The sequence below is a fragment of the Seriola lalandi genome, unplaced genomic scaffold (genome assembly GCF_002814215.2).
Source record: "Seriola lalandi dorsalis isolate HSWRI2012SDOR001 ecotype SW California unplaced genomic scaffold, Sedor1 jcf7180002054317, whole genome shotgun sequence".
Taxonomy (NCBI): domain Eukaryota; kingdom Metazoa; phylum Chordata; class Actinopteri; order Carangiformes; family Carangidae; genus Seriola; species Seriola lalandi.
This window is the reverse complement of record NW_019524870.1, coordinates 1,092,122-1,106,863: the sequence shown is the minus strand read 5'-3', so window position 1 is coordinate 1,106,863 and position 14,742 is coordinate 1,092,122. Positions and strand designations below refer to the sequence as shown.

The 14,742-nt window shown below is 42.8% G+C and overlaps 1 protein-coding gene across 1 annotated transcript in view; it reads left to right on the top strand.

Annotated features, from left to right (window-relative positions):
- LOC111655436 (uncharacterized) overlaps positions 1 to 14,742 on the top strand; it is a 56,141-nt gene that overhangs the window by 28,470 nt on the left and 12,929 nt on the right. Inside the window, exons 10-11 of the mRNA XM_023406844.2 lie at positions 7,393 to 7,436; positions 14,047 to 14,243. Coding sequence (XP_023262612.1) covers positions 7,393 to 7,436; positions 14,047 to 14,243 — 241 coding nt within the window. The remainder of the gene's footprint in view (positions 1 to 7,392; positions 7,437 to 14,046; positions 14,244 to 14,742) is intronic.

Below are 14,742 nucleotides of genomic sequence, written 5' to 3'. Positions count from 1 at the left end.
AACACCGGTTTTGGAAACCTGGAAACCTCGCTCCTCAAGCATGTGCCTCTAAAATCACAAACGTTTTGTATTTCTGTTTGTGTGCAAAATACAACAGGTTAATTAGAGGTTAGCTTGACTGAGAAGTGTTAGTATATGTATTTTCACATTTTGGACAGAGTCAGGCTTCTGCACCTGTTACCCCCTGAGTCCAGTCTTCTTTTTTTGGCTGTCGCCTGCATGTAGCTGTGTTTTCAGGTTGTCCGTTCCATTCTCATGAACGCGATATTTCAACAACGCTTTGGCAAATTTCATCAAATTTGGCACAAACGTTCACGTGGACTCAAGGACGAACTGATTAGATTCTGATTATCGAAGGTCAAACGTGAAGGTCATGGTGACCTCACAAAACACGGTTTTGGCATCGTGAGCACAATATCTCAGTAACGCCAGTAACGCCTTGAGGGAATTTCTTCACATTTTGCACAAACTTTCATCTGGACTGAAGGACGAATTTTGGTGGTCAAAGGTCAAGGTCACTGTGACCTCGTGAATTCATGTGCTAGTCAACTTCACTGTGACGTCATAATGTTTTGCATCTAACTCAGCTGGATGGTGCAAGGAAGTGATTCTAGCGCTCAGATAATCATGTCTCCGGCTCAGTGAGACTGACGGATCTTCTAGTCTCAGTTTTTTCCCAAAATGTCGAACTCTTCCTTTAACCCACAGTTAAGTGGCGGTGGCTGCTTAACACGCACACACTTCATCGTACACACCCTCTCCTCCTCTCACCTCACCAGTCTCTCCCACAAGGCCACCACTGAATACTAATTGCAAGTATATTTTTAAAAAAAAAAAGTGTGCATAACCTCAGCTGCATTTGTGTATGTGTGTATGCGTGGAAGAGGCAGCTGGGAGACTGTGATTTGCTGGCGATGACTGAGAGAAGGAGAGAGGGAGGGAGGGGGGAGGGATGAAGGGAGGTACGCATTGACGAAGCGAGAGAGAGGGAGAGCAGAGAGAGGGAGAGCACTGTCCCTATCAGCTTCTTTTTTGCTCTGCGATTCAGGCAGCCAGCTCTCCTTTCCTCCTCCTCCTCCTCCTCCTCCTCCTCCTCCTCCTCCACCTCTTCCTCCGCAGCAGTATCAGCAGCAGGAGGGAGAAGGGGAAGACAGAAGGAAAAAGATTGGACGGAAAAAGATTGCAACAGATAAACAAAACACACAAAGACGAGGAAGATATGAGAGACAGCAGCAGTGGCGGCGGTGGTGGCAGGAGAGCGGCGTTTTCTCCCTCAAACACCCACACCCGCTGAGTGTGCAACGGGAAGAGACTATAACCGGTGCAAAGAGAGTCTTGAGAGCGAATTGTGACTGAGGGAAGTGGATCACAGAGGAAGGGGATAAAGGAGTGAAGGATGACAGCGGACCTCTGCACATGGACAGAGAGCAGGAGGAAGGAGTGAGGCTCTGTCAGTCAGTCAGCGCTGTGACTGTAAAACTGATGGTATCCATTTTACAGTGGGAGCAACAGGAACGCTCACTCCTCTCTGAGCTCAGTCTCAGCTCCTCTACTCCTGCATCTTTTTTGGATTCTTCTCTTTAATTTATTTTTGTTTGTGTCCGGCCTCGTGACAAAAACCGAGGGAGCTTTTTTGGAATCCCTTGCTCCGGAGTGCGACGGCGGCTGAGCCTCCCTCCCACCCCTCTGTATCTCCCTCTATTGTGTGTGTTTGTGTTCATTTCAGCAGAAAGAGCTTATTGTATGCTCGTGTGTGTGTGAGTGTATGAGTGTGTGTGTTTTACCTCCTCATTTCCGCATTTTGCACCCATCTGTTTCATGCTGGCTGTCAGTTCACACCTATGACAGTGTTTCATACCATCTGTGAGAGTGTCAGCAGCGTGTGTGTTATTGTGTGTGTGTGTTTAAGGATTCATCATTGTTGTGTGTTGTCGCTGGCTTTCGCTAAAAGGTGGCAGCTGGACAGGTGTCACCTTTGGGTAACTTGGCTTCCTGTTGTGAGAAGGTGTGTTTACAGTCACCTGGAGAAATCACACTTCAGCGCGTCAGCCTGCCCTGAACTGCAGTTTATTTCTGTCTAAACTTCAACAGACGGAGCTGGATTTAACCGCACCGCTGTGACCGGTTCTCACCTGCAGAGGAAAGGTCCGGCCATCTCACAGGGAGTCGCTTATGTACATGTATAATACATGGCTGTCTTATCAATAATTCAGCGTCAGGTGGGCACCCTGGTGTTGCCTGGTGAGTGTTGATCAAGGCATTCAGGGCAGCGTCACAGTTGGGGGTTTGATTTCCCGCTGATAGCCTCTGACTGACGTGATGATGTCGCTGAGCACCAGCTGCTGATCTCACCTCCAGCTGTCTATTGGCACATCAGCCTCTCCCACCATTTACTGGACCACATCCACACTTTTTTATCTCTTTGAAGGAACTTTGAATGATTTTTTTTTTTTTTTTTTTTTTTTATTTGGCATCTTCCGCTTCACCTTTCCTTTTGGAAGTGAAGCCCAGTCCTGCGTGATCCTCTCTGACCATGATCGGTGTTAACAGCCTGCACTCGGCAGGGCGCCTACGCTCACGCTCTCTCTGCACCGTGCGTTACGGGAGGGACTTCCGGATGATGGACCCGTTCCGCTATCCCAGAACCCCACGCTCGCGCTCCCTCAAGCCCCTGGTGTTCCCGGACCTGCTGGGCAAGGCTCAGGACGGACAGAACCACCCACAGGCCAGAAAGAGGAGGAAGGTACTGAACACTTGTCAGCTGTTTCCTGTTGCTTTTACTTTCATGAGTCATGTCATTTATCACCAGCTTGTCAGTCGATCTTCAAAACTAATCTCCAAACTGGAATGAACCTTTTTTTTTTCATTTTCCTACTTCATTTCACACCAGTGAGACACATGTCATAACAAATCACAGTTATCCATCATTACACTGATGATAGCTCATTGTCGTTCACAGCCAGTTGGCCAGATGGTCTGGTAGGTGTTTTTTTTTTTCTTCCGATGTTCCACATACAAAAAAACATTATTGTATGTGTTTATTGTTTGATTTCCCATCATCCACATATGGAGTGTAGATCATCTGAGACTGGTAGATTGCCACCTCAGCTCAGTGCGCCGTGTTTCTGTGAAGCCGCCACTCAAGGCTGATGGCTCTCATTTGCTGGCACAATTCGGTGACGTTGATGAAGCAAGTAGATGGAGGTGATGAAGATCCACCCTCGTCTCAATGAGCCTCCAGACTGACTGACTTGAGTCTGACTGATGCTCTGATTTATTCTCCACCTCCTTCTACCTTTGTTTTAAATCCACTTGCTTCCTTTTTTTAGTCCTTAAATCCACAGAGGAGTCGCTCCGCTGGTGAGACTCTGTGCTCCCTCAGGATTTACAGTAAGGACGGATTTTTTTTTTTTTTTTTTGTGCAAATAAAAATATTCTTCAGGAGAAAGTCTCTGCTGGAAGATAAACTCAGCTGTGACACAGTTTCACTTCCACTTATGTTGGCTTAGACAGAAATATAGACATACTGTATATGCACACTTGCACATTAATTGAAACTTATGAAAGAAAACAGTAATGTGCACTATTAGCAATGAATTGAAAACAAATGTAACTATTTTACTATGCGATTATTTTGCAAGCACAAATACTGTCGTTCTATCCTCTAAATTTGCTGCTTTTATGTGTCTCATGATAGTAAACTGAGGGTTGTTGGTTTGATATTATCACACTGCTTTGCTAATTATTAATCTATTAATCAAGAAAACGTTCTGCAGATTAGTCAATAATAAGTCTCAGCCCTGTTGGTGCCTGTGTGTGCAGTATGTTGGCTGCATCTCCTTTAATTATAAGATTCACATCCTTGATTGTTGGCATTTTTTCTTTTTTGTTCGGTTGCAGGGTAAAAGCTCCGGATCAAAGCTCTTAGTTTGTTTTTTTTTTTAATTATTTATTTCTCTTGATTCACTCGCAGCATTCTGCAGAAATAATCTTACAAATGCAGCTGCAGAAGTGAGACAACAAACTGACAAAGAGCGGAGAAGAAAACAAAGCAAAGATATAGAAGGAACATAATAACAGAGTTGCATTATGACACATTAACATTCACTTCATTTTGTGACATTTTTTTTTCCCAAACATTTTTGTCCATAGTTTTAGTTTGTAGGTCATTTTCCCTTTTCATCCACTTCCTTTTAATCCACTTGTCCACTCTCCTGTTACATATTTAAAAAGTAAGAGGGATTGTTCCCAGCACTGCAGTCATAGGGTTCATTTTCAGGAATACTATTTATCTATAAGTCCAGCAGATCAGTGGTTCTCAAACTCATGTCTAGGACCCTAAAGTGACACTAATTAGACCACAGACCCCCATCTGAAAAGATTTTTACTTTTATTTTATATTTTTATTTCAGAAAGTGTTTGACTAAAGCAGTCATACATTCTGTCATTGTGTTACTTATGAATGGATTTATAGTGAAAATAAATGATTCCCCTTAAGGTTCCTGGACCCCGCTGTGAGAACTGTAGTAGATCATCATCTTAAGACATGACCAAAAGTCATGTAGGTAGTTTGCAGATTTTCCTCCATGTTTCCTCCTCCTTCAATCTGTTGGTTTATTCCGTTTGGGGCTAAAAAATATCCGTTAATAATTCTCCATCGATATTCTGTTTGCAACAAGGACGTTCCTATATATTTATTTCCATGTTTCATCCTCAGTTTCTTTCTCCAAGCTCATTTACTTTTAATTTGCTCGGTATGATCTTGTGCCTGAGTTTTGTTTTACTGCTGATCTTTTAAAAACTCAGCAGTTTGTACTGGATGAGCCTCTGTAGGAGGAGCACAACGCTGCTGCTGCAGATCAGTATACTTTCACTTTTACAGCTTACAAATTCACTGTTAATATTTGATGTTGGCCAGACTCGTGCTACAGAGGCAGTTTGTCTTCCACTTCTTTGCAACATGGCTGGGCCCCGGGAAGCTCGGTCGTGATTATTAAAATGTGTGAACGCATTTAAGTTTGAATGCTTAGATTTTATTTTTTTTTCCACAGTAGAATGTATGGAAACCAGAACTGAATCTGTAAATGTTCAGGCTGGGCGGTGATTAATATTCATGACGCTTTGGACGTTGGAAAAGAAACCTGATTAGACACAGAAATCAAACCCTATTATAAATCCAATTTCATTTGAGTAAAAGTCACAATGCAACACCATGATACTCATAATGGGCTGGGAGTCTAAAACAGCTGAACTCAAGTGAAGACCATTTGCGGCAGCTCTTTAATCAAAGGAATGTAATGGAAAATGATCGATTTGGGCTGAGTATGAGGTTTCCTCCGCCACAGAGGACGTGCGGGCATCAGTCCACCAGGAGTTGGGAGGTGAGGCGAGGCGGTGATGAAGTGGCTGTAAGTGTCCTCTCCATCACCTCCGCTGTCACAGCTTGTCCATCAGCCGCGTCCAACTGTCCACATGTCTTGATGGCTTCACGCTGTCTTCTCTGCTCCGCTGCAGAACAGCTGTGAAGCCGGGTCGCTATGTCACATTCAGCTGAAGGTCTCGACCGTCACTACGGATTTTTAAGGGAGTTAAAAAAAAGTCAAACGTGAAACCTCTCGCAGCGGAGACGCTCCCTCATTAAACCGTCTTTGATCCTCTGCTGTGTTGTTCAGTAGGTCTGTTTTTGTTTCGCTCCATCATCATGATAATGAAAGTAAAGGAGTGGTTTTATTTTTTCTTTCCCTGAGAGTGGAAGCAGTGACCCAAAAAATGATTTAAAAACTGGTACAAAAAAAAGTGAATCCAGGCGCAAACGAGCTGAAACGGATCTGGAGTTGAAAACAACATAAACATTAAACCCAATTAAAGTTGGAAGAAAGTAGCCGACGCACATGCAGATACACTCATGGAGCACTTTATGATAACACTGGGTAGTTCCTCCATTTGCTTTCTTAGTGTCATTGATTCATAAAAATGTAGAGAAGTTTCCTTTGAGATTCTGCTCCATGTTGACATGATTGCATCACATCATTTCTGCAGAGTTGTCAGCTGCATGTTCACGCTGCAGATCTCCTATTCTACCACATCCCAAATATGTTGTACTGGATTCAGATCTGGTGACTGGAGAGGCCACTGAAGCAAACCTGAGCTCACTGTCATGCTCATGAAACCAGTTTGAGATGACTTTAGCTTTGTGACGTGGAGCATTGTCCATTAGAAGATGGTGAACTATGGCCTTAAAGGGAAGCTCAGGGTCAGAAACCATACTCAGATAGACTGAGACCAAACCATGATCGATCGGTATCAAGGCTCCAAAACTGTTGAGTCCATGGATTCATGCTGTTGAAATCCAGATTCATCAGAGCAGCTGGCTCTGGTTTTGTCCAGAGTTTGTTGAACCCACTGCAGCCTCACCTTTCTGTTCTTGGCGGACAGGAAGTGGAACCTTGAGCAGCATCCACCTCCAGGTTGGACATGTTGTACATTGTTTCATACTTTTCTGCTCACCAATAATATTTTACACACAAAATATAATTATCTTGATTATCTAAAATATGATATGAGGTTTTAGGTTTAAGAAGCAGCACATAAGTTAGCTCTACATTAACCAAGGTCAAAAGTCATTCTGCATAATGAGTACTTGTATTCAACTACTTTTAATACTTAGGTAGTTTTGCTTAAATCTAATTGTGAGGGTTTTTTTTACCATGTAGTGTTTCTTTTTACTTCCAACACTGCATTTAACTAATTCGTTAGTTGTTCTTTTTAAATGATTAAATGATTAATCACTTAGAGTCTGTAAAATGTCTGACAACATGGAAAATGTCCAAGCTCACATCTTCAAATAGTTGCTTGAAAGGTTAGTCGAAAGATGAACTGATTATTAACGTCGGTGGCAACATTCTTTCCTCACTGCAGCCTATAGAAAATGACGTGCACTGTCCTCATCATGTGTTGTTTTTTCACTGTTGTGTTGTTGTTCATGTTCCTAAGCTGTAACTTAATTTGGTCCGTGCAGATCAATGCATCCGCGTCAAACTCTAAATTATTTATTGGCAGATCGATCGGCCGGTCTATCCATCGACGGGCCGGCTGCGTGGTGGATAATGGCTTCGTAACTGATGTAGTGGTGGCGGCTGACTGATTGGGTGATTGATGGATTGTTAGGTGAAGAAAATGAGTTAAGCTCAGGCAAAGGGCAGTTTGAGCAGCGAGAGAAGGGGGATGACATTTCTCTGTCTTTTATTGAATGAGGCCAGCTCGCTCTGCGCAGCCTTCCAGAGAACCACAACACACCTGCCCGCCCTCTAATATCTGATCAGACCTCCACCTGAGCACGCAGCTGCTGTTTGTCGTGCGTATCTGAAATGTTATTTTTGTTTACCTCCACAGGCTCTCTACAACTCCATCAAGAATCAGAAGCTTCAATGGACACTGTAAGTGATTAACACACACACACACACACACACACACACAGAGACACACACACACACACACACACACATTGTCCTAAAGGGAAATATTGAGGGATATTGATTAGCTTGTTAGCTTCCTCATTAATGACGTGCGTGTTGTCTGGCATTTGAAGGAAACATTAGTGTGTCAAGGGTTGCTATTCTGGATCACAGTTTCAGAGTGCCTCAGCGATGCCAATTAAGTCACCGGCTTTCCAAGCTTTGTTGCCATGGCGATGGCACCATGGATACGACTCCATAGCTACCGCATTGCTCTTTCCTCCCTGCGTTCTCTCAGCAGCAAACACACACACACACACACACACACACACATACGCTCACTGATAGATGTACTGTACGTGTAGATATACGCATTGGTATGAATGTGTGTGTAGATACATGTGAACATGTTTCAAGGAAAGACAGAGAGGAGAGAGAGAGAGAGAGAGAGACAAAGGCAACTCGTTTTAAATGGCTCTTTACCTGCATCCTGTACAAAGGTGTGACCACAGCCTCCCACTACCTTTCCAAAAATAGCAGCAGCAGCAGCAGCAGCGGCAGCGGCAGCTCCCGAAGCAGCTGAGTAAAAGTGGTCAGAGGAGCAGATCGAGGAGGAGATCCACAGAGAGGCAGGCAATCCAGTTCAAACATCTCCGCTGACATATAGACGGCTATTTAAACACCGCGCGGCGAGGCCACGGCGGGACGGGGAGAGGAGAGGAGACATTTTTAGACACGTAAACACCATCAAGCAAAAGGAGAATCCATCTCCGAACAAAAATGAATTACAGATTAAGAGATTCAGCTCACAGGAGTCTGCTTTATTTTTTTGTGTGTGTTTTGTTTGGTTTTTTTGGCAGATAGTTGCACACGTTCATTTTTTTTTTTAAATATCTCAGCTGGCCGAGATCACTGGGAACAGACTAAATTCTGCTGCGAGAAGCGAAGCACAGTGTCACTTTTTGCCACCACTTTCACACCCCACTTGCTCGGCTGATGCATATTTCATCACACTGAGGACGTTCTTTCACTTGCAGACTCATTGACTTGAGTTCACAACACAGGTTCACTAACACCCTGTGACAGATAGACCTCACGTCTGCGTCGATTCTGCTGCCTGTGCGTCTCTTGATGGGAAATTTTTTCGGTTTGAAATTGCATATATTCTATTCTGCTCTATTCCTTTCTATAAATAGGTCAGCCTCAGCGTCGATTTATTAATTTACTCCCAGATTGAGGTTTAAAAAAGAGAACTACTCTCCGTCACCTCCGAGTGTAGCCCAAGGCCTGCGATCGAGGTGTGATTTTCAGACACTAAAACAAACTGCGTGTTGTGATTTTATGAATACAGATACAATACTGTGTGTGTGTGTGTGTGTGTGTGTGTGTGTGTGTGTGTGTGTGTGTGTGTGTGTGTGTGTGTGAAATCAGGCATGTGCATCTCACACACAGGTGTGTGTTTGAAAGATAACACAAAAAACATGGGCCAGGGATGTTATTTCACACCCCCACAGAGAAAGGCACGCACACGGCTGCAGTTAGAGGCACCCACATGTTCTTCACTTACACACACACACACGTACACACACACATACAGCACAGACATATACAGTACACGCATGCTTCCTCGTTGCTTCGGGAGCGGGGGTGGAGAGCAGAGGGAGAGAGGTGGTGGGCACAGAGAGACGCAACAAGTCGGAGATAGAAAGCAGGTAGAGCAGGATGAAGATGTGAAGATGATGAGTGTAGATTGGAGCCTGCTGTACGTGGAGTGAAGACCCATTTGCTCTATTAGTCCTTTTATTCCGCTAATCCCCTTTTCTCCTCCTCCCTCTGTGCCTCTAATCATCCCCCCTCACCTACAGCAGAGAGCATCGCCTGACATTAAACAGTAGAGCCAGACATCGCCCCGGAACACTGACAGAAATATGTCTGTCACCCTGAGTATTGAAACCTGCACAAACATTTTTGTTTGTTTGTTTTATCTAAGCAAAGTTCTTGTGTGTCTGCTTGTGTTTTGGCAGCATTTTCCATTTCAGAACTTTGGCTTCTTTTGTGAAGCGAAAAGTAGTTTCTGTAGATAAACAAGTTTATAAACAGCATAAACTTTTAAAGGTATGACTTATGAATGTAAATGCACATCTCTCCAAGTAAAAGGTAGGGAAAAAACTGATCAATTTGGTATCTGTAAAACTCAGGTATATCCTGGTACTAACAAAAAAATATCCAGCCCAATTTAACACTATCCACATATTAGATTATAACGCTTTGTTCTCTTATTTAAATAAATAAATAAATCAGCTGTTATGTGGATGGTATGAAGGTAAAAAAAGAACTAACACTGCAGCCTGTGTGAATGAGGAGAAGCTTTGTCATGGACAAGAGGATGTGTGTGGATGAGTTACTGTCCTCTTTCACTTCACTGTGTCTGGAGTGTTTTTGTGTTTTTGGTGCAGAGACTCAGTGACACAGGTGACAGAGCAAATCTGTTTCTATTGGCTGCTGATGCAGCAACCTCAGCACAAAGAGCCCAACATAACCCCAACCCAGCAGGTGACATCAACATCCTTTCCTTTCCTTTCCTTTCCTTTCCTTCTCATTCCTACAATTCTGTCCTTTATTTTCATCTCCTCTCCTCTTCTTGTTTATATTCTTTCTCTCTTTTCCTTTACCTTCATTTCTTTTCTTTCACTTTCTTTCCTTTTTATTCCTATATTTTTATTTCTTTTCTTTGCTTTACTTTTCCTCTCCTTCCCCAATTTTTCTTTCATTTCTTTTTTCTTCATTAATTTATTTCTTTGCTTTCCTCTTTTTCTTATCTTTCTTTTCTGTTCTTTCTTTTTTCTTTTCCCTGCCTTTTGTTTCCTTTCCATTCATCTGTTATATTGTTTCTCCCCTCCCCTTCCCCCCCTTTCCTTTCTTTTTTGCTTTCTTTCTCTCCTCTCCTCTCCTCGTTTCCTCTCTCACTCATATTATGTTGATGATGTTCTGCCATCTGAGAAGGATGAGCTTTGTTTCTTTTTCCTCCCTCTCTACCCCCCCTTTCTCTTTCTCTCTCCTCTCTCCATCCCCCCCTTCTCTCCAGCTCCTCCACTTTGTCTCTGTGTAGAAAGGGATTCAGGCAGCCCGGCAGTTACCAGGCAACAGGCTACATGCTCATTGGCTCCGTCTCCGCCTCACATTTTCTCTCTGGCTCCTGCATGGGGTTAACTGCTGTTATGTACTGTTGGTTACTCATAGCGTAGTCTCGGGGGGGTTCGGCATCCAGCCATTTTTCTATTTTCAGACTGAACTTTTGCATGGGTGCCGCCTGGTGAGGTAACAAGTGGAATTGCCGTGTTACCTCACCGGGCAGATGCAGAGACAGTTGCTGTTGTAGCCCGAGGCATCGATCATCTGCTAATGTGACAAATCCCTTTAAAAACACTAAGAGAATAGATACAGCGCTTTGTGGGGGATTATTGAGAGGAGAATGGGATTATCACTGCTGCAGCTACGTGTGTTGTTAATATTGTCTTTCATTCAAATACAAACCCATACTCTAACACTTCAGTATATTGTTAAATATATATTTTTACGTGCAGCATTACTCAAAAACAGAGGTTTAACATTTATAAACAAACATTTATAGAGATAAAATGGTAATAAAATGATAAAAATGGAGCTAGTTGACATGAATATAAGATAAAACTTATAGGAACTATAATAACTTATAGGAAATACACTACACAAGAATATACAGCCAGATAAAAACAAAATTAAATGATAAAACATGTAAAACTGTAATAAAACAAATAAAAACAGATAATAATGAGCAGTAAGATTTAGAAAATAACCAAATTAGTTGACAAAACATTTGAAATTTGTGATGAAACTGTAATTAAAATAAATAAAACAAATCAACATACAAAGGGGCCCACAACAACACATTAAAACAGAAAAATGAGCAAGTAGACATGAATATGAAATAAAAACATAACTAAAACACAGATCACAATGAAAAACTCATATAATAAACAAAAACACAGTGTTACTGTTCACGTTTTGGTTAGAGAGTTAGAAAAGACTAGTCTAACAGTCTTTTCCGGGAAAGACACACACACACACGCACACACACACACACACACACACACACACACACACACACACACACACACGAGAGTAGTTAGCTCGACATAAAGCTGCAGTCAGAGACAGGCAGCACTCAGCAGCTCATCGGATTCCTCATTTTCAGAGATGGCTCCTCCAGGCCTGTTTCTAATGAGCGATGAAGACTTCAGTCCACAACTCTTCATCCGAAAACTCCTCTAATGAAGAACGGAGTCTGGTCAGTTTCATTCAAATCTGAGAGCTGCCAGTGTTGCAGTTTGAACATTAAGTGACCTGGATTCAGAGTTACACACTCCTCTCCCTCTTTAAGTTTTATAACCGAAAGGATATCTCCACTTCATTTGTATTAGCTGTCATGTTTTGTATTCGTTGTCTGCAGTGGAGTTTTTAGGTGGTGAAATAACTACTCTGGACAGATGCTACACTAGAAAATGTTCATAACGCAGACAAGTTGTAGACAAGCCACTGGTTTGTCCTGAAAAATGTCAAATCTGAACAGAGACAAAAGAGGAAGGAGAATGAATAAATATACAAAAGAATTAAAAAGACAAAAGGAGATGATGTGTTCCTCCTATTCAAACCAAACCCTGTGAAAAAAGGGGGGAATAAAATAACATGACAACATGACAGGTGAACAACAACAGTGTCAGGGTAAAGTAAGAATTTTCTTATTTATAGTAATAAAAAAGTTTATTCATACAGAACTTACCTGCAGCCTAGATTACAAAGAGCTTTACGAAGATAAAAAACTAATGTGATGCTGTTGAGCTCAAACTCAGTCACTCTGGCTTTTATATCCATAACATTAACTTGTGTGAAAATCCTGCTGTTTCCTCAGAATATACCACACCCTGGATATCTGCCAGATGTGCTACATTACTGTAAAACAGACAGATGTTCACTCCTGACAAACTGTAGGATTCAATCAGTATTATTGATCAGACACACAGGGTCATGAAAAGAGACTCTGTTTTATCTTTGGAAATGTATAACCATAATAATAACATGACACGTCTTCATCCATCCACAGCATCAGTCTGCTGCTCTATCTGCTGTCCCCAAACCCAGAATCTAAACCCTCTTCAAATATTCATCAGACAAGCAGCACAGTGAGCTGCTCTGCCTCAAAACAGGCCTCAACACACGTTTATCGTTTTTGCTGCGGTTTTCGCTACAACAGCCTGAGCTCCGACCAGATCACTGCAGCTCGTTAACTCACTAACCTTTGAGACTTTTCATCCTGATCTCCTCATAAACTCTGTCATTTCAGGCTCACCTCACCGATGATGTCGCTCAGAAACCACGAAAAACAGACGATTACTAACAGCAATCCCTCAAATTTAAATGAGGCCTTTTCCATCAATATTGTCCTATAAGTCAAGAGTCATCTTGTCTGTTGTGTTATTCTGGTGTTGCTGTGGTATTCTCCCTCCCTCTCCCTCCCTCTCCCTCCCTCTCCCTCCCTGTGAAGCAGTGGTTCCCAACCGCCGCAATGATATTGCAAGTGGGCCGACAAATCATTTGCAAAACTAAAAGTGTAATATTTTGAAACAATATGATCTTTAAAAACATTTTAAAATGTATGAGAAGGCCTGTCACTGGGATAAGATGAGAGAAAGCATCCTGGAGTATCAAAACAGAGAGCTGGTTAGCAACAGGAAGAAAGAAAAAGAAAAAGTCAAGAGACAGGTGCTGAATCGACCAAGTGATCTCTCCTCTGTCAAACAAAGGAGAAAAACTGAGCTTCCCCTGCTCTCACTTCAGTCCTGTTATTGTGATGATTAAAATGAAAACGTCAGATGTGGGCCACCAACATTTTTGAGAGTGCGCCATGAGTTGGAAAAGGTTGGGAACTGCTGCTGTAAAGATTCATTTATCTGTTGCAATGAAAACCTTCCTGTCTCACCTCTATGAGGCTCCTTGTGAGGAAGAGTAACTGTGATGTGTCTGCGTCTCTGAGAGAAGCTGCCCCCCCCTCCCCCGGTAAAGATGCCCCTGTTTTTCACCTCGCTGGGCTGGAACAAGATAGATGGTGTCACTGTTTTTGCTGCTGTGCGTTTTCGATCAAGGAGAGTGGACGTCTCCTCAGGAGAGCAGGAGACGAGCACAGGGAGAGAGGAAAACACACACTTAAAGCTTTGAAGAAGAAGACGCTTTCATTCACTCAGGCCCCCCCCCCCCAGATACACGGCGCTTTGTAAACGTCTTGTGCAACAAAAGCTCTGCAGAGGCACCGGCAGAAGACGGCGGTGTTACTCATGTGTTACTGTGCGACATAAAAGTTTCCCAGTGAGAGTGTGAAATCTCTGGACCTCTTGTTCCACGTGTAACAACCACAGACTGAGAGGCAAATGGACAGGATGAATGATGATGTGTTTGTTCACGTTGCTAATGAGACATGACACATAAGTGTTGATCACCATGGAGTCTGTGTATTTCATTTTTTTATTCATTTATTTATTTATTTATTTTGTCTCCATAGTGACGAGGAAGAGCTGCGGAAGTCGTTCTCGGAGCTGGGGGACAGCCTGTGCGACTCCAACACCTCCAAGTCCATGAAGAGGGTGGGCAGCAGCGGGAAGCCCCTGTCGGAGGAAGAGACGCAGCCGTCGGGAATGCTGCTGTACAAGAACGGGTTCCTGGTTCGCAAAGTCCACGCTGACTCAGACGGCAAGAGAAGTACGACTCAGACACTCTCACTCAATCAGACTGTGACCTTTTTCGTGATGTGAACCAACAGAGTATGTAGGCCAGGTGATGGACAACAGATTCAGTTTTTTTCCCTCTTTCATGAGGTGAGAACATTTTTCCATAGCAACTGACAGAAAAAAATCTCACCTCACAGGTCACACAGTAGCTGCTCTGAAACTAAAATTTGCTTAAATGTCCCATATTCTCCTCTTCTTCTGTGTTTTATTTGAAGTGTTGATCCATAAGAAGATCTATTTGTGTTTTTAAGAACCAAAAACCATCTCAGTGTAGTTTTACATCTCCTCTCTCAGGCTTCTCTCCAATCAGAAGAGAGGAGGCTCTGAGCCTCTCTTCTGATTGGCTGATTGTTTTCTGAGTGATGCAATAAAAATGTAGCAGATTTCAGGTAAAACACTCAGCTGGGGTTTGCTGTGTGCATTTCTCTGTGGACTGAACGCTTTGATACTTTCACAGTATTAATACAGAA